This window comes from Mandrillus leucophaeus, unplaced genomic scaffold (genome assembly GCF_000951045.1).
Source record: "Mandrillus leucophaeus isolate KB7577 unplaced genomic scaffold, Mleu.le_1.0 Scaffold46, whole genome shotgun sequence".
Taxonomy (NCBI): domain Eukaryota; kingdom Metazoa; phylum Chordata; class Mammalia; order Primates; family Cercopithecidae; genus Mandrillus; species Mandrillus leucophaeus.
In genome coordinates this window covers 119,683-138,656 of record NW_012104920.1, presented here as the reverse complement: position 1 = coordinate 138,656, position 18,974 = coordinate 119,683, and the positions used below count along the sequence as shown (strand labels likewise).

Here is an 18,974-nt window from a genome sequence, read left to right as displayed (position 1 = left end):
GGCGCAAGCAATTCTGCTGCCTCTGTCACCCAGGCTGGAGTGCAGTGGCACGATCACAGCTCACTATGGTGAGCTCCCGGGTGCAAGCAATCCTGCTGCCTCAGCTTCCAAGTAGCTGGGACTACAGATGCGCACCACTACGCCAGGCTAATTTGTAAATTTTTTTGTAGAGATGGGGTCTCACTATGCTGCCCAGGCTGGTCTTAAACTCCTGGCCTCATGCGATCCTCCTGCCTCAGCCTCCCAAAGTGCTAGGATTACAGGCCCGAGACACTGCGCCCAGCCAAGGGACCAATTTTAATAAGTCAACCCAAACTGAAGGTCCTTATTGTTAGTAATCACCATGTATATTGTTTATTTTTGCATGTTCTGATTACAGTAAAAGCTAAACACTCGCATGTCCTAGTCCTCAATTCCTCTGGCCCCAGACACTAACCTTCTAAATCTGAGATCATCACTTCTTGCTTGTTCCTGATTTTGGCCAAGTTTTTTGCCTTTTCTTCCTCTTCAGCCAGCTGAGAGGAACACTCAGCAATACGATCTTCCATGAGTTTCTTTTCCTGGACAGGAAAAATGGACTGTTTCAGAAAAGCCATTCAGAATAACCACTGGGGTTCTGTATTCCTCATAAAGGTCAACTGTCTTTGACTCGAGAGAAAACAAGTGCGACCGGCACTGCCTCCCCCAGCAGACTGTACGCAGTCACGTGCTGCCGAACGATGTTCTGGACAGTGATGAACCAGATACACGACAGCGGTCTCCTAAGATGATCATGGAGCTGAAAACTTCATCAGAGCTGTCATAGCACCACAGTGCAATGACTCTGGTTTTAAAATCCATGTACTGCAGCCTCCGTGTGCCATGTTGATAAAGTCTGCAGTCACGTACAGCAATGTCCTGGGCCTTCACATTCACTCAGCGCTTACTCACTGACTCACCCAGAGCAGCTTCCAGTCCGGCAAGCTCCGTTCATGGTGAGTGCCCAACAGAGGTGTGCCATTTTAAATCTTTTCTATCGTTTTTACTGTACTTTTTCTGTCATATTTTTACTGGACTTTTGTTTGGCTATGTCTAGATACACAAGTACTTCTTAGCACTGTGTTCCAACTGCCTGCAGTATTCAGGACAGTAACATGCCGTACAGGTGCGCGGCCTAGAAGCAACCGGCCACACCGTCTGGCCTAGGTGTGTAATAGGCTCTACTGTCTAGTTTGTGTCAATACACTCTATGATGTTCGTACGAGGATAAAATAACTTCACGATGCATTTCCCAGATTGTGTCCTCGTCGTTAAACAACGGACGACTGTACTCCAAAGGGGCAGAAAGGCTTACACGGCTTGGTGCCCACCCCGGGAGCTTGGCCCAGCTGCCCGGTGTTCAGGGTCCCACAGCCAATGGTGGATGAATTAATGCTTGCACAGATGGAAACAAGTCATCACTGAGTGACCAACAGGCACAAAATGCACATGTTAAAAGTCTAAAAGATTATCAGGATATTTGGTAAGGTTTAAAAATTCAGTGGTGCCTGTGTCTTTAGAAATCTATACAAGTAGAGATTTACAGAGAAAATTCAGTAAATGAACTTAAAATCTTGAGAATTTTCTGTTTGAGGTCACTTTCAATGAGCGTATCAACATATGATATAAATATTTTCCATAACTAAAATCAGCTTTTTGTGGGAACAGTCTCTTACTTTGATAAACTTGGAATTTTGGTCCTCGAGAAGCAGAATCTCCTCTTCCATCTTCTTGATCTTGGCCTCTGCTGTCACCTTTTCCAGCTGCAGCTTTTGCCGAGCCCCTTCCTCCTCGTCCAGCTGCTCTTCCAGGTCCTTGTGAAGAACACACAGTCAGTCTCGCCACTTTCTCGAGATTTGACCACACATTCATCATGCACAGGAATGCATTACAACGAGATACTATTTTTTATTTACTTATTTTTTTTTGAGATGGAGTCTCGCTCTGTCGCCCAGGCTGGAGTGCAGTGGCGCGATCTCAGCTCACTGCAATATCCACCTCCCAGGTTCACACCATTCTCATGCGTCAGCCTCCCAAGTAGCTGGGACTACAGGCACCTGCCACCATGCCCAGCTAATTTTTTGATTCTTTTTTTAGTAGAGACGGGGTTTTACCGTGTTAGCCAGGATGGTCTTGATCTCCTGACCTCATGATCCATCCGCCTCAGCCTAGATACTAATTTTTGATTCTCAAAATGCCAGGGATATTTAAAAAAATATGAAATGCAGTTATGTGAAATAGACATTTGTATCCACTAGAGGCTAAAGTACAAACTGGGTCAATCCTTCTAGAAGCCAACATGGCAAAAACGTAGCTTTGAAAATGAGACTTTCAACCAGCAATTTCAGGAAATTGTCACAGATGCGATTTATATAAAAAGACATAAAGTGATAAGTTATTTATAATATTGAATAACTATGAACATGCTACAAAAAGGTCTTGGTAATTAAATGTTGGCACATTTGTTAAATGGAATAATATATAGTAATTAAAATTCACATTTTGGAATAATAGCAACACAGGCAAACATGAATAATGTAGTAGCACTCATCAAATGTGTATTTAATTTAGCTGAATCCAAATATATACATGTTCGGCCAAAGAGGAGAGAGAGAGAACATGAAAACGACAATTTAAATAGTACAGGTCGTGAGAAATGAGCTGTCTCAGTTCAAGTGTACCTTTCACAGCAGAAGCACGTCATCAAACTGGGCGGGAGTATCGAGTTTACATGTATTTCTATTAGAACATGCAGATCTTTGTAATTGACATTACTGTTTATGATAAACATGCTATTATTACACAGGATCGCAGATAGATTACCACATTTTATATGAGGTGATTATTACACACTGCGTGCCTGTATCAAAATATCTCATGTACCACCCCATATATAATATACATATACACACACACACACTTAATATATATGCATACAAACTAGAATGAAAAACAAAGTGTTACAGCTCTTTTAGAATTTGTCTAGCAGGCTTTCCAGTTTCTGGTGGAAAGCTCCCACCTCCTCCAAAAAAAGAAAAAAAAAAAAAGTTAAAACAAAACCCAGGCTGGGCGCGGTGGCTCACGCCTGTAATCCTAGCACTTGAAGGCCGAGGTGGGTGGATCACCTGAAGTCAAGAGTTTGAGACCAGCCTGGCCAACATGGTGAAACCTCGTCTCTACTAAAAATACAAAAATTAGCTGGGCGTGGTAGCAGGTGCCTGTAATCCCAGCTACTGGGGAGGCTGAGGCAGGGGAATCACTTGAATCCAGGAGGTGGAGGTTGCAGTGAGCCGAGATTGCGCCACTGCACTCCAGCCTGGGCAACAAAGTGAGACTCTGTCTCAAAAACAAAACAAAAAAACAAAAACCAAAAAAAAAACCCCAATAAACCAAAACCAGGGTTGTACAAATGAACACATGGCCAACTTAAGGAAATGTTCAAGAGTATCTTTGGCTAAATAATTTACTGATTGTTAATTTTAGAATGAAACCCTTGCAAAAAATGAGTATTTTATTGTAAAAATTTCAAACACACATCTAAGCACACGGACCAGCATAATGAGCCCCACACAGTAGCATCACCCTGCCCTTAACAAGCATCAACTCATGGTCAGTTCCATTTCGTGTGTGCCTCCACCTGCTCCCTTCTCCCCCGGGTTATTCTGCAGCAAATCCCAGACATCATAGTTCATTTGTAAAAACTGTAGGCTGTGCTCCTAAAACATAAAGACCCATTTAAAAAGTACATTTGCCTGTTTCAATCAGAATCCAAAAATCGTGCCTCATGAGTACAGTCTGTAATTCAAAAAGAAAAGTTAAGTACCAGGGAAGGGCTAGTTTTTAAAAATTCTCATTCTGACTGTTGGCCACCTCCTGTTTCAGTGCTGAGCACTTCTTATTAGCCAAACCACGTAGTCGGTGTCTATCTAATGAATGGAGTGAGCAACATTCATTAGATATCACTGACAACATGAAGAACAAGTTAGGTCTTCTACAGAATGCTACAGACCCTGGGAGGTTTGTGACTTTGAATCTCTTTGCAAACTGTAAGATGTCACTTAGAACATAAAAAAGATCCCTATTCAAAATGACAAATCTGTGTTCAAAGAAAATCTATTACAGGTGTGTTTTAAATGATGCTCATCTTTCTAAGGGTGGCTTCTCACGACCCAGAACCCTTTTGCTTCTCTGTGGACTCAAGAATCCACACACATAACTTCTATTTATTCAACAGATCCACTTGAAAATCCAAAATATGCTTCTAAGTAAAAATTATTGTAGATACCTGAATATGTGCTTGCATTTTTTTCTTTTCATTTTGGAGGATTTGGTTTCTTTCTTCTTCTTCTTCCACCCTGGACTCCAAGTCATGTAGAATCTCTTCTAATTCCTGCTTTTTAGCAGCAAGTCTTGCCCTCATCTCTTCTGCTTCAGCAAAGAGCTCAGTCTCTGCTTGTAGTTGTTCTGCAAGGATGTTCTTCTCTTCTAAAAGCTGCAGTCACAATAAAGTGTCAGTGATTTGCCCCATTACATACGTATACAGTATATATTCACCGTGATTTCAATGGTCAATGCACATCAAAGAAACTGGGGGATAAAAATATATAACATCACGGGCAGAACTTTCAAATACGTTTTTGTCTATAGCAAAAGAAGCTAGATGAAAATATTTTGGTTGTTCCTGTTGTCTCAAGTTACTGTGAATAACATATTAAATTCATTATAGTTCATCTATGAAGGTAATTTACAAGGGACAGATAAACAGGAGAGTGAAAATATTATTCAAACGCCATAAAGTTCATGGTGATTACTAATGCCTGTTTGGTAGTAAGTGATATCCTTGGCCTTTATTGTTAATAGTTTTGGCCTTGAACACTATAATTCTATTATTGTCACAACAAACATCTCCTGAGCCTCTGCTTTGTCCATGAAGACTTCCCAGAAGAGGGACACACATTCAAGACCGCTGCTGCTAGAGAAGTACATCTCGCCCTTTTGACTGTTTTTCTATTTCCCCTCATCAACAGACACAGGAAGGTGACATTACTGGGAGCCTCATCGAAAACAGGTGTTAAGTACATGCTTGACAGCAAGAATCACAAAAGCGAAGATGCAAGAGGTAAGGTTAATTTTAACTTACATAAATCTAAAATGCAAGGCAGAATGTATCTGTTAACTCTATTGGCAAAATGTATACAATTTGGAAATGAGTGAAAAGGCCTCACATAACATAAGATGACATGGTGGGTATAGCTATTTATAATGAAATGTGTGGGGGTTGCCATCAGTGCAAGATCGCATAGAGATTCAGGGCCAAGTGGGAGTTACAGGGTCACCGCACACACCTGCTGGTGCTTCCGCTCCATCTCCTCCAGCTCTCCTTCCACCTTCGTCTGCTTCTCCTTCACCTTCAACAGCTCTTCATCTTTGGCCTGAAGTTCTTCCTCCTGCCGAGTCACTTGTAGAAGCGGCTTCACCTATGACAAAATTAAGCAGTTTATCATTCCAGCTCTTTCCTGTGGGTTTTTCCTGATCAGACTCTGCTGTTTGAAAGGGATCTGGAAAGAAGGGAGCCGAGCTCACCTTTGTGAAGACTCGCCACCACTGCCAGTGCCGTAACTTCAGGTACGCGGCACAGTTCCGCTGCAAGACCTTTAAGGCACTTAGTTGCTGCTGCTTCTTGGCAAAGGCCCTGAAGAACAATAAGAAAAACTTATGATGTAAAGAAAAAAGTGCCTGAATGGCTGCTGTCATAAGAATCCTTTCTAAAGGCCCGTGTTCTCTGTCTAGGATAGGGAATGGATGCATCAATCAAGTCCTGGGTGAGACACACAAGGAAGTCGTTCTGGCCGCTTGAAGCCACACTGGCTTGTTGGGCTGCTCAGCCCACCTCAGGCCCCTGGCACCAGTTCCTGCACTGACTTTCTTCACGGATGCTGCCCTGCACATCGTCCTGCTGCCACTCAGCCATATACCCACACTGCGCACACTAAGACACCGATTTTCCTGAGGCAATGAAGACAGTAGACAGAAGGGCCCGTTTTCTGCGCTGCTGCTCTTTATCGTGCCTTTAGGAGCTACTCTCTCGTTTTCCTGTTGGTATGTCACAGAAGAAACATTTCTCCCCATCTCCCAAGGTAATGTTTCTCCTCCTTGCCTCCACTTTGCCACAATGGAGCGCAGCACTCAAAAGCTAGAATGGGAGTGTAGCGCTTAAGGCACGTGGATTTGGCTGAGGAAAAGTCGCTAAGTTCTGGGTCTGGGAGTCCTTTGTCAAGGTCTAAAGTGCAGCTTTGGTAGCGTGGTGGGGTAGAAAGCCGACTGCTGGAGCCAGGAAGTCAGTAATAGGAACATTTGCCTGTGGGTCTGTCAGTGTCTCTCATTTATGGCCAGGCCTCATCCAGGGCCTGGAGATGACTCTTGCTCTGTGGAGCCCTCGCCTCCTCATGACCACACCTGGGCTTCCCACTACACCCTGCCACCTCCTCGGCCCCACAGCAGGGTCTGAGACCCAGTTCCCATTCGCCTTCACTCTGGTGTTTTCAATTTCTCACTCTTCTTCAGGAACACAGAAACCCTCAAACCCCCTCCTGCCAAAAACAACCCCCAGGCCCAAATGAAGCTCATTACCTTGCCATTCCTTCGACAGACAATTGATATTTTTCTACTCCTTATGAAACTCTCAGGGTCCACAGGCAAATGTTCCTGTTACTGACTTCCTGGCTTCCAGCAGTCAGCTTTCTACCCCACCACGCTACCAAAGCTGCACTTTAGGTCTTGACAAAGGACTCCGAGACTCAGAACTTAGCGGCTTTTCCTCAGCCAATCCCAAGTGCCTTGCGCGCCGCACTCCTCCGGGGACTACCCACTACTGGACATCACATCCCTGGATTCCAGAGCACCAGAATGGCCGGAGCCTCCTGGGCCCCACCGACAGTGCTGAGGCTCCACTCCGACAGTCCACTCACACGGCTGTGCTCCCACCTAGACTCTGAGCTCCTCAGGGGCAGGGATTGCGGCCCAGGCATTTTTGTGGACACAACCAAGTGACTGACAGACTCCAGGCCTCCTGAGGATGTGTTTGTTGAGTAAATTAACTAGGTATTTCCTAGAAATAATCTGTAATTGTTTCTCTGAAGTCCTTTTATAACAGCTTGCAGGAGCAGCTATAGGACGCTCCTGGGAAAGAGAAGCAATTGAAGGCGATGGAAAAAACAAGAAAAACATTTCCAATTATTCATTCACTCCAGCAAACAGCGGTATCAGGAGTGGGAGTGTCTTAAGAAAAGAGAGACAGTTGCGCTGGTTAGAATTTTCCCTGAGTCCGCTGCTTCATAACTGTTTTTATTCTTGCTCCTTACAAAACCTTCTAACTTATTTCTACCAGCCAAAAAGAATTGGCCAAGTCTTTTTTTTTTTTTTTTTGAGACAGTCTTGCTCTGTTGCCCAGGCTGGACTGCAGTGGTGCAATCTTGGCTCACTGCAACCTCTTGGGCTCAAGCGATTCTCATCCCTCAGCCTCCCGAGAAGCTGGGACTACAGGTGTGCACCACCATGCCTTGCTAATTTTTTGTATTTTTAGTAGAGACAGGGTTTCGCCATGTTGGTCAGGCTGGTCTTGAACTCCTGACCTCAAGTGATCCACTGTGCCTGGCCGGGATTGGCCAAGTCTCAATTCCAAGAGTTTCTACTACAAAAACAAAAGTTTCAAAAATGACTTTTGAATTTATTAAGCATCCACCTTCCAATTCTTGCAATCACCTTCAGGAATGCTGTAAAAATTCAGCCAATCTTCTTATTTAAAAACTACTGCCCTAGTTGCTTCCTTGGCCCTCTGGGAGATAAAACTGTCAAATGATGAGTCAGAAACATGCTGGGCCCTTTGTTTAGTGGAATGAGGCAGCTGGTTTCCTTCTGCACTGTGGTCGGCTGGTTTTTACTGAGCCTGTGTGTCAGGCACTGTCCTCCAGGTTTTCATGAGGGAGCTGTGACATCAACCTATCTCCGAGTGTTTGGAAAGTGGACTTTGAAAGTGTTCAAAATTACTTTAGCTCCTTCCCCGCCTTTTTATCCTTATCCTAGTGTCCTCCAGGGCGCTTCAAGCTCAAGTTCATGGATTTCTGTAAAGACACCTATTTTTTTTTTGACTATTAGCACTATTCTGCCTTTTCCCACAGTACAGTCTGGTTCCTTTGAACAGGTTATCTTCTTTTTTTGATGTATCCTAATTTTAAGTCCCAGCCTACCATATACATAGTGTGACTAAAGTATTTAGGGGCAAGGGGCTGCAAAGGCAAAGGCATGCCGGCCTACATATACGATTACATGGATTTGTTAGCTTTAAGTCCTTAAGATGAAATCATGCAAGTGAAACATCTTGTTTTTTAAGTTCCTATCTTGCAAATTTTGCAAGCAAGGTTTAGAGCCATGAAGAAGCTGCACAAAGTATATCTACATAGTTTGTTTCCTGCGCTTTTGATATTTGTAGCATGTTTCTGGCAGGTGTCAAGTTTTTTGCTAACTCTATGAAGTTAGCCTGGCACCTGCCATTGCTCACTCCTTATGCCGTGTTAGGCATTCTGCAGTTCGGTGGATACAGTGAGGAGGCTCTTTGCTATCAACAGGGTCACTTTATTATTTATATAGTATCTAAACATTAGTATATAAAAACCCAAGTCTTTTACTCCTTTTTGCCAAATGTTTCTTAGTATCAACCAGAAGATATCATCTATTTGTCTTCAACTTTCCATGGTACTCTTTTTACTCCGTATTCTATTTTATAGGCAAAAACAAAAAACAAAAAACAAAAAACAAAAACACACACACACACACACAAAAACCAATATTGCCTTTACCTTCTTCTGTTTAAAGCCCTCTTGACCACGGTCTGGGCAAGCAGACTGCCCAGGAACCAGAGCTGTTTTCCAACCCACATGTAGGAGACACTATTGCAGAGTGCTGACGTCCAGTGCAGGAGTTCAGATTCTGTTTGCTCCAAACTGTCTGGATGACAAATTCTTTAACCTCTCTCAACTTCTCTCACTCCCAAACCCTAAGTGTTCAGTAGGAAGAAGTATACCAGTACTACCTTCTAAATCCAAATCGGTTCTAAGTTCTTTGAATTCCATCTCAAATTTAACAACTTTTCTCTCATTCTCCAACACCACCTTCTTGGGTCCAGGCACCATCATCTTCTACCTGAATCACTAAGACAGCTTCCCAACTGGCCCTCCCAATTCTACTCTTGGCCTGTCTCAGTGGATTCTGCACACTGCAGCCAGGCGGCCTTGACAGTATAGATTCCCTTCACTGCGCTCCTAACCCCTGTCCAGCGTCTGATTCTCAAGCCTCTTCTCTCACCTTGCTCCCTCTCACTCATCCTGCTTCAGCCATACTGGACTGTGTCACCTTCTCAAATGCTGCCAGACTCTTGCCACAATGCTGCTGTAGTTCCCTTACTGAAAGCTTCTCTCTCCTCCCTTCACAGGGCCAGCCTTCTTACCCTTGAGGTTTCAGCCTCAGAGAAGCATTCTCTGAGGACTTGAGCTGAAGCAGGACCCCAAGCCCCTTGGCCCCTTGTGTGTGTGTGTATGTGTGTGTGTTTGTGTGTGTCTGTGTGTGTATGTGTGTGTGTTTGAGATAGGGTCTCACTTTGTCACCTAGGCTGGGGTGCAGTGGTGCCATCTTGGCTTACTGTAGCCTTGACCTCCCAGGTTCAAGAGAACCTCCTGCCTCAGTTCCCCCAGGTAGCTGGGACTACAGGCACGTGTTACAAAGCCTGGCTACCTTTTATATTTTTAGTAGAGACGGGGTTTCGCTATGTTGCCCTGGCTGGTCTTGAACTCCTGAGCTCAAGTGATCTGCCCCACTTTGCCCTCCCAAAGTGCTGGGATGACAGGCCTGAGCTGCCATGCCCGGCCTCCTTGTGTGTTTTCTTATTGCAACATCCCATTACTTAGAATGTTCATGTATTTACCTATCTCTGCCACTAGAAAGCAGTTTCCATAAGGACGGACTTTATGTTTCACATACTCTTGCATTCCTAGCCCAAAACGCAATGCTGATTTAGCACAGGTGCATCCTCAGTGAACGATGAATTCGTGAATAACCACTTACTTTCTGGCTAGGTAACCTCTGCAAACGGCCTGGAAGAAGATAATGATGTCGGTGATTTTTAAATCTCTCTCTTCCTCTAAGTGTGCCAGAACTCCAGCTCTGAAAAATATCTTGCTCTGTCCAATTCTGTACAAGTTTGGGTCCAATTCTAAAGCCCGGATCTAAGACAGAAAGAGTTCATTTACTTTTTTTTTTTTAACTCCAAGAAAGATTAGATTAAGTCTACAAACCAGAAAAAAAAATCAAGAAAAGCTTACCATTCGTTCACAGGCCTGTTTGCCATCCATAAAACCTTTAGGAATAGCATTTGGAGTTAGGATCTCATATCTGTAAGAAAATATTCCAAGAAGTATTTTGTAGAAATTCGTGGACAATGTGTATCTGCTAACTGTGAGTTTTGCTCTAAGAGGCAATAGAATGTTGGGTATGTACATACATGTTAAATTAAGAGTAAAGAAATGAACTGGTGACAATCTGAGGTTTTCTGTAGATCTACTTTCTATTTCTCATAAGTAAAAATGAGGTTAGTTCTTTCAGGTCAAAAAGTAGGTTTAGGAGGTTGTGGCAGAGAAAAATCAAAAGCATGCTGTTTTAGAAACCTTTCATTTATCTTCATTTCCTACAAAATGTTCATATCCTCAAGATGCAAAAGAGATCTGGCTTTCTGCACTTTAAGTCACTGTCAATTTGTAGCATTTATTAGATAACAGGAAGGGCTGTAAGAGTTGTGTTCATAGGCTTCTATTCAGAACATCAGACATCAGGGTGACATGTGACGTGACAGTGGTCAGGGTGTACACACGTACATGTGCTCCCTGAGCTGCACATTTAAAATCTGTGCACCTCACTGTATACAGGCTATCTCTCAATCAGAAAAATAAAAGATACTGGCTATATTAAAGGAGGAATCCTGGCTACGTCAGTCAACTTTGTATCTTGGATGCCAATCATACTCCCTTTTTCTCCTAACAATAAAAAATGAAAATCTACCAGACTTTATCATACAACAGGATCAGAACGACAGCCTTCCTGAAGACACACAAGGACTGCAAGGGCTTCTCAAGGTGACTATCTGGAACAGTGGGAGAAAGGGCACAAGGACCATTCTTTGACCCGGCAGCACCATTTATTTCATGGAACTGTAACAAATGGTGTCAAACTTTGAAAGCTGATTTCCAGAAAAACGAAGAAAAAAAAGCAAACTAAACTAAAGTAACTATTCAAGAAAATTACCAAATAAAAGTTAAAAATAACTCTCATCATATGTTTGTATCCATTTCCACTGCAGGTTGATAGATCTTTTCCCTTTTGTTTTTTTCTTAATCCTTTTCTAATCTATGTACTCCTTTCCCTACGTTAGCTAAAAGACTGTAATTGCATGCATGTGTGTGCACACGTACACATACATTGGAAAAAAATTCATACACACACACACACACACACACACAGATATATTCATTGAGAAAAGATGGAAAGAAGTACCCCAACATGTTTTTAGGAATCACTCCTGGAAGATTTTTATTTACTTTCTTACTTCTCTTGTATTTTCAAACTTTCCTAAAAGGAACATACATTACTTATCTATTTAAAAATAATCAATTTTAAAAATAATTATGTTTGGCCTGTAATCCCAGCACTTTGGGAGGCCGAGGCGGGATCACGAGGTCAGGAGATTGAGACCATCCTGGCTAGCTTGGTGAAACTCCATCTCTACTAAAAATACAAAAAACTAGCCGGGAGTGGTGGCACGTGTCTCTAGTCCCAGCAACTCAGGAAGCTGAGGTAGGAGAATTGCTTGAACCTGGGAGGTGGAGGCTGCGGTGAGCCGAGATGGCGCCACTGCACTCTAGCCTGGGTGATGGAGTGAAGACTCTGTCTCAAAAAAAAAATAAATAAATAAATAAACAAACAAACAAACATAATTATGTTTGAATCCCAGGTAGAACTGTCTGAATGAGTAAACTGCAAGCTTTCAGCTTTCTATGTTTATCTCAAAGCTCACTTCAGGGCCCTGAAAACATGGCATGTTTCTTTGCAGCACCCACAGCAGTTCCTAGCACGCTGCCTTTTTAGAAAGTAGGCTCTCAATCTTCCTACCAATAATCAAGGTAATTAAGGGTTGTCCTTCTCCAGTACGTCACTATATGTTTGCTATATAAGAAAACAAACTGTGTAGGGGATACGGAAAAAGATTTCTTTATTATATCACTGTTTTAATTCATATGAAGATAAGCTTTGATACGTAAGCAAAAAAAGTACAAGTTAGCAATACCTCTGTCTGAATTCCTGGAAAACTATTCGGTTGGGGAAGCCCTGGCGACAGATGCGGATCCCTTCCAGGACACCGTTACAGCGCAGCTGATCTAGGACTAGGTGTGGATCCAATTTTCCAGCCTAATCAAGCAAACAATAGTTTCGTAGTTTAATCTTTAGCACCTGACCTAGATCAGTTTAAAATACTCGCGTATGTTTTGCTCAGCACATACCCTCTTCTCGTGATTGGGGATGATGCAGCGAACGAAGTTAGGGTTGGTGTTTCGGAGGGTTGCCATCAGCTTGGTCAGAGATTCTTTGTAGAGCTGCCCGACGGTACGGAACATGCCCTTCTTGGTTTTATATGCGGAGCCAAAAGCTGTCTCAGTCATACCAGTGACTTGATCCAGACCCACGATACGGTCCACTGGGGAGGAGAAAGGAGAAAACAAATATAAGCCAAACCTCACTCGTTAGCAGGGAAAGAAAAGACACAGTGAAAGTGCAGCAGCACAAGCTTTGTGGAACAAATGACAGGAGATGCCATATAGGTAAGGCAGTCAGCATACTTAGGCACTGCACAAGCTGGGAACTAACAGCCACACACTTATATGGCAGGAGACTGTAGTGCTGTGACAGCTCCTCACTAACATACACCAGCAGATGCCTTCCGCTGCGCTAGCTTCAGGACTTCACTATCTTGGATAACATTCTGCCTGTTACATTTACAATTATTTGGTAAATGAAAACTCGTTGGCTGGCATTATTGATACATATAGACTGACACTGTGAAAGGCCTCCAAATAGGAAATGGCTCATAAAAATAGATATAAGAATATCTGATTGTACAAATCCACTTAATAAATAACCTCAGGGACTAGGGACCAGGATTCTCTTATTAGTCATTAGATTTTCAGTAAGAAAAGTCATTCAAGTTTTAGGAACAAATGCAGGAAGATTAGATTACAGGAGTTCAGATTTTTAGCAATGTGTAAGCTTCAGCTCTCTTCTCAAAACATGAGTAACACTTATTAAAGGGCAAGAACACAAAATAGGAAGGACCCTTCTGAAAAGAATAAATGCCTAAGCTTCCTCGGTGTTCAGTGGCTAAACTTGTCAGACATTCCCTTGTTAGAGCAACTGATATTTTTATATTATCCACAAAGACCTAGTACTTCTAATGATGAGATCATAAACAGAGCACCAGCCACAAGCAAAACATTTGGTGCATAATGTACATAACCTCTTACCGAAAACAAATTAAATGAATGAAACACATTACTCAAATACTTTAAAATCAATCAGAATTATCAATGGAACTGCCCTTCTTAATGCCCTCCTCAACCCTAATGGACACCTCATTTCTTTCATTTGTTTCCTGTGACAGAAACATGGGGACCTGACGCTGTGTGAAGAGCTTTATGTGCAAGATCTCATTCGATTATCAATTCCCAATGAGGTTTTTAACAGCAGAGAATCATGACCCCGGGAGGTAAAAGTGAACTGCTCAAGTTACGCAGGTCTTCAGTGGAAGCTGGGAGAAGGGTGGGTAAAAGCTGTTTAATTTCCAGGCCCATGCAGGCACGCTATACTACAACTGCTTCCAAGCAAAGCTACCAGATTCAAGGGTGTGGGTCAGAGCTACCTTTTTTGCTTGTGCATTGGAGACTGTCTACTTCAGAGACTGCCGTTCTCTCCTGTGCCTTCAACCTTTCCTCCTTCACTCGCCCCAGCAGAAAGCAGCACCAAACCCACTTCTGCAGGCCCCATAAAATACTGATCTTCCTTTGACTCTGTATCTGCCCACTTCTCTTGTCAGAGCCAAGCTTCTTTCTTGAGCAGTTCACGCCCTTGCTACACCATATCCTCTCCCACTAATTTCCCAGTGTGTAGCCAACTGGCTTATGGCCCGTCCTCTTCCTCTCCTGCCCAACACTACTCAGGCAGTGACTGGTCAATTGCTAAATGAATAGACACCACCTAGTGCTTGTTTTTCTTGACACTGGTACGTTTACCTGGTGATGTCACAGCAGCATTCTAAAAACTCTCCACTCCTGGCGTTTTTCGGAGCCCCACCTTCTCCTGTACCCCACTTCCCTCTTGCTACTGCAGTCCCATGTTTCTTGATGATTTCTCTTCTGCTTTTCCTGTACGTCATGGCACTCAGCTGGGATCCCAAATCAATTTGTCTGCAGCCCTTCTAGAATAAGGCACAATACAAGTGCTGACGTTGGCCCTCTGCTTTTCTCAAGCCAGATTCCTAACCCAGGTGATCTCAGCTATGACTCTAACTTGATACACCTGACCACCCAGAGCCAGCTGCCAACCACTTGTATTCTACTCTCCACTCAGATGTCACAAAGGTGCCTCTGCCTTCTACAAATACTTGTTCAATCCTAGCATGTCTGCTTTGACTCAATGTGGCATCCCTGCTCCCAGCATCACGCCTGGCACTAACATGCTTGATATATACATGTCAGTGGATAAATTATGTAAACATTAAATATGTTTGTAATTAAAAAGGGTGAGAAATGCATTCAAAGAAAATAACAGGAAGCTACAGGAGAAATGAGTGGTTAGAGATCTCTCTGGGGAAATGCCATATAATACCCCCAAATTAAGAATGGGCCTGTGGGAAGATGACCACTCCAGTTGGTGCAGTCAGCATATGTGAAAGACCAGGGGCAGGAAGAAGCGAAGGAAGGCCAGCCTGGAGAAGGAGGCACCAGTATGAGGAGGAGCTTACCACACTTGCACTGGCTGCTGCCTGCAGAATGGCCTGGGGAAGAGGGAGGGGAGAAGTGGAAGTGGGGAGACTAGACAGGTGACCCTTCCAGGAGTCCAGGGTCTAGGTGATGAGGGCAGCTGGAGCTAGTGAGATTATGAAGATGGATTGAGAAGGAAGATTCAAGAGGTATTTTAGTGGGAAAATTGACTTGCTGTTGCGATGAATTCAATATGCATAGTGAGGCAGAGGAGCATTTCAAGAATAACTGCTAGGACTGTGGCTTGAGCAACTGAATGGCTGGTAGGGAAGACAAGGAGGGAAGTGGGTTTTGTGGATGGGAAGACAAGACCCAAACTCTAAGTCAGTCTGGGATGCCCGGGGACTTTGAAGTGTAAGAGAGATGTCAAATGACAAGAGGAATATTCCAGTCTGCTGCTAGGAAGAGAGGTCTGAACTAGAAAGGTAAATTTGGGAGTTGTCAACTTTTATCTAGGAGAGACCAGAAAGAGATGAGGGCCTAAGACCATCCCCAAGGAGCTCAGCAGAGGAGGAGGAGTTAAAGAGGAACGAAGGCCAGGCATGGTGACTCACACCAGTAATCCCAGTATTTTAGGAGGCTGAGGCAGGAGGATCACCTGAGGTCAGGAGTTGGAGACCAGCCTGGCCGACATGGTGAAACCTTGTCTCTACTAAAAGTATAACAAATACAAAAATTAGCTGGGTGTGGTGGTACACACCTGTAGTTCCAGCTACTTGGAAGGCTGAGGCAGGAGAATTGCTGAGGCTGAGGGAGAAAATTGCCTGAACTCAAGAAATAGAGGTCGCAGTGAGCTGAGATCGTGCCACTGCACTCCAGCCTGGGCAACAGAGCGAGACTCTGTCTCAAAACAAAACAAACAAAACAAAACAAAACAAAACAAAAATGAAGGATATGGAGAGGGGACAAAGGCCCATGTCTTAAACCCAAGCATGGACCTACCCTCTGTCCTGTTCTTCGTCCTGGGTTTCCTATCCCATGGAACCACTGACCAAAAGTGGTCAAGTCAAAGGTTAAGATGTCATCGATCCACCCTCCTCTCCCCTGCCCTTGCTGGGCTCCTGCTTCTGACCTGGATCCTGCACTTCTCCCCCATTTCATCCTCTACCCGCAGTGCTACATGGTTCCTTCATTTACACCTTCTGTCCCTGTGTAATGTAGCAGCCATTTCTAAAAGATAAAACTATGCATTAACATCCTTGAGTTTCTCCCACAGCCTGTCGGATATTGTCCAAATAACTTAGCTCAGTAGGACAGCACAGTGATGGCCTCCACTCAGAGTCAGACACACCACACTCACTCATGAGCTGGGTGATTCTGGGGCAAGTGACCCAACTTCTCAATTTCCTCCTCTTGAAAGGGAGCTAAAGAGACCACGCTTCAGAGCTGTGAGCCTGAAAAACATTCAAGTGCTCAGTGAAGGCACCTCTCTTGTCCCTTTCACTCATGCCCCTAACGGCCAACTGTACAAACTAGTTGCATTTGTCCAAAGACACAATGACTTCACATCCCATGCTTTTCTCTCTGCCTGGAATGCCCAGCCTGCTCCAGTCATCTTGGCAAACCCTTAAATACTTTTAAATCTCCATTCCTTTACCAGCTACCTCAGGGAAACCTTCTTAGGCTCGGTTTTCACCCTGCCTCCAAAGCTAAATAGGCCACTCCCTTCTCTAGGCTTCAAATCCCTGGGACAGAACCTCCACACTGTTCTGTGCATCTTCTCACTGGACTGAGTTTCCCCAGGGAACATTTTTCCAGCATCTCACATACTCAGGGCCCCGAAAGCTGTGCCCATGGTGTCTCTGGCCCCCCAACCATCAGCGGAGACAATCTCCCACCCCCAAATGTTGGCCGGTGCCTGGTGCCGGGCACACAGGAGGTATTTAATAGGCATCTGCTAAGTGAACTTGCACGAAGTTTACCAGAAGAACAAATCACCACCACAACGAGAAAGGAAGAGCACCATGTTGCTCTGGAAGGATTCAGTTACCCTGGTTGTGCAGGACTTCAGCCCGCACAGGCAGTTCTTAAACACAATCTGCTGTCAGTGTTGTGTGTGTGTGTTTTTAAAAATATAGTAACCGATAGTCATAATAATCCTGATTTTCAAATTTAATTTTAATAAGGACAATCCAAAGCTAAATATTCAGATTTTTAAAAAATAATGCTTTAGACTTTCAGTTCTTGTTTTTTTGAGATGGAGTCTTGCTCTGTCACCCAGGCTGGAGTGCAGTGGCACGATCTTGGCTCACAGCAACCTCCGCCTCCTGGGTTCAAGCGAGTCTCCTGCCTCAGCCTTCTGAGTAGCTGGGACTACAGGCGCCCGCCACCACGCCCAGCTAATTTTTGTATTTTTAGCAGAGACGGGGTTTCACCATATTGGCCAGGCTGGTCTTGAACTCCTGACCTTGTGATCTGCCCGCCTCGGCCTCCCAAAGTGCTGGGATTATAGGCGTGAGCCACTGCACCCGGCTATTTTTAATTCCACATTTTAAACTCTGGGTTAGATTCTACCAACAAAATTATCTTGTGAGTGAAAGAGAAACACGTTGGGAAATTCATTAAATGATTTGAGCCACACTAATAATGTATGATTTCACTCAACAATCAAGACCCGAAAAACCTCTGTTTTAAGAGTATCTTCTTGTTGATCAAAGCAGAAACCAGAGAAAGGCAGAAAGTGCGAAGAGAAGATGCCAGCAGCTCCTCGAAGTGAGCAGTGCGCCTCACTGGAAGACCTAATATTGCTTCTAAATCTCAAAGTGCCTTTCTTCCAGCCACTGTTTCAGGGTAAAGACCGGCTTTGTTTATTCTTGCACTATACATTCTTCTATCTGAGCTGTCAGGAGAGCCTGGTTAGGACTGCTGGTGGGCATTTAAATTCATTACTTGGTTCTAGAAGCCTGAAAAGTATTTTATACTAACACCTAATTTACTAATCTATAACAATTTATTTAAACAGTCGGAAATTAGATGAGTTCCAGACTGAAATCTGTGAGGATATATTCGCAGTTTAAGAGAGAAAATGCAATGTGTCATCTATCTCATCATGAAACTGCCATCAACAGTTTCATAGAAGGAATGGCATCGGCTGGTGCCAGAATCCTTAACTGGCCCTTCTAGGGGATAATCTAGGAGACGGGTCCATAAGATTTTTATGTTTTTCAAATCTGTGCATGGGCCACAGTACTAGTGTTACTAAATTTACTTTCAAGTATTGAAGCTAGATCTTCAGAAATTCATTCTAGTGAATATAGCTGGAAACCAAAACAGGGAGAAGAAACCTATTTAATGTTAATTTCAACAGCCAGATGCTGATGACTGAGAGCAGCATCACACACTCCTTATGAAAGGTGTTCAGTGCCCGGCACTGTGCGAGGCATGGAGCAGGTTCTCAATACTCATTTAAATAAGGTAAGACAATTCCATCCTCATACAGATGAAAATTGTCACTGTTACAAACAATTTGGAAACAAATATATTTAACTATTATGAATTCGCAGAAAGAATCTTAACATCAGTCTGTCTCCGTAATATCCCTGTTACATGGTAGTGTAATAACAAGTTTGCAGTGGTTACATAACTAGTTGCTAGAACCGATCTGCTAATTACTCTAGCATCTGAAAATTTTTAGAAAAACCCCAGGAAGTTGAGAGGTTGAGAAGAAGCATGTGATTTAAGGAGAAAACAATCTTCTTTATTCCAAGCACTAGTCTCAAGCCAAACTTGAATGTCTCCCTTATCTCCATCTACCTTTCTATCCCTTTCAGCCATCTAAGACTTTGAGCAGACAGGAAGCCCCTCTTTGCCCGCAGCTTCCAC

The 18,974-nt window shown here is 43.6% G+C and overlaps 1 protein-coding gene across 4 annotated transcripts in view; it reads right to left on the bottom strand.

The window, feature by feature from the left end:
- MYH10 (myosin, heavy chain 10, non-muscle) overlaps positions 1–18,974 on the bottom strand; it is a 152,444-nt gene that overhangs the window by 33,811 nt on the left and 99,659 nt on the right. For all 4 annotated transcript variants that reach the window (XM_011994479.1, XM_011994480.1, XM_011994481.1 and 1 more), the window contains 9 exons: positions 12,621–12,814; positions 12,407–12,528; positions 10,392–10,461; positions 10,135–10,295; positions 5,602–5,710; positions 5,364–5,495; positions 4,304–4,510; positions 1,695–1,832; positions 437–560 (listed from right to left, as the gene is read on the bottom strand). In XM_011994479.1, the coding sequence (XP_011849869.1) occupies positions 437–560; positions 1,695–1,832; positions 4,304–4,510; positions 5,364–5,495; positions 5,602–5,710; positions 10,135–10,295; positions 10,392–10,461; positions 12,407–12,528; positions 12,621–12,814 (1,257 nt within the window). The remainder of the gene's footprint in view (positions 1–436; positions 561–1,694; positions 1,833–4,303; positions 4,511–5,363; positions 5,496–5,601; positions 5,711–10,134; positions 10,296–10,391; positions 10,462–12,406; positions 12,529–12,620; positions 12,815–18,974) is intronic.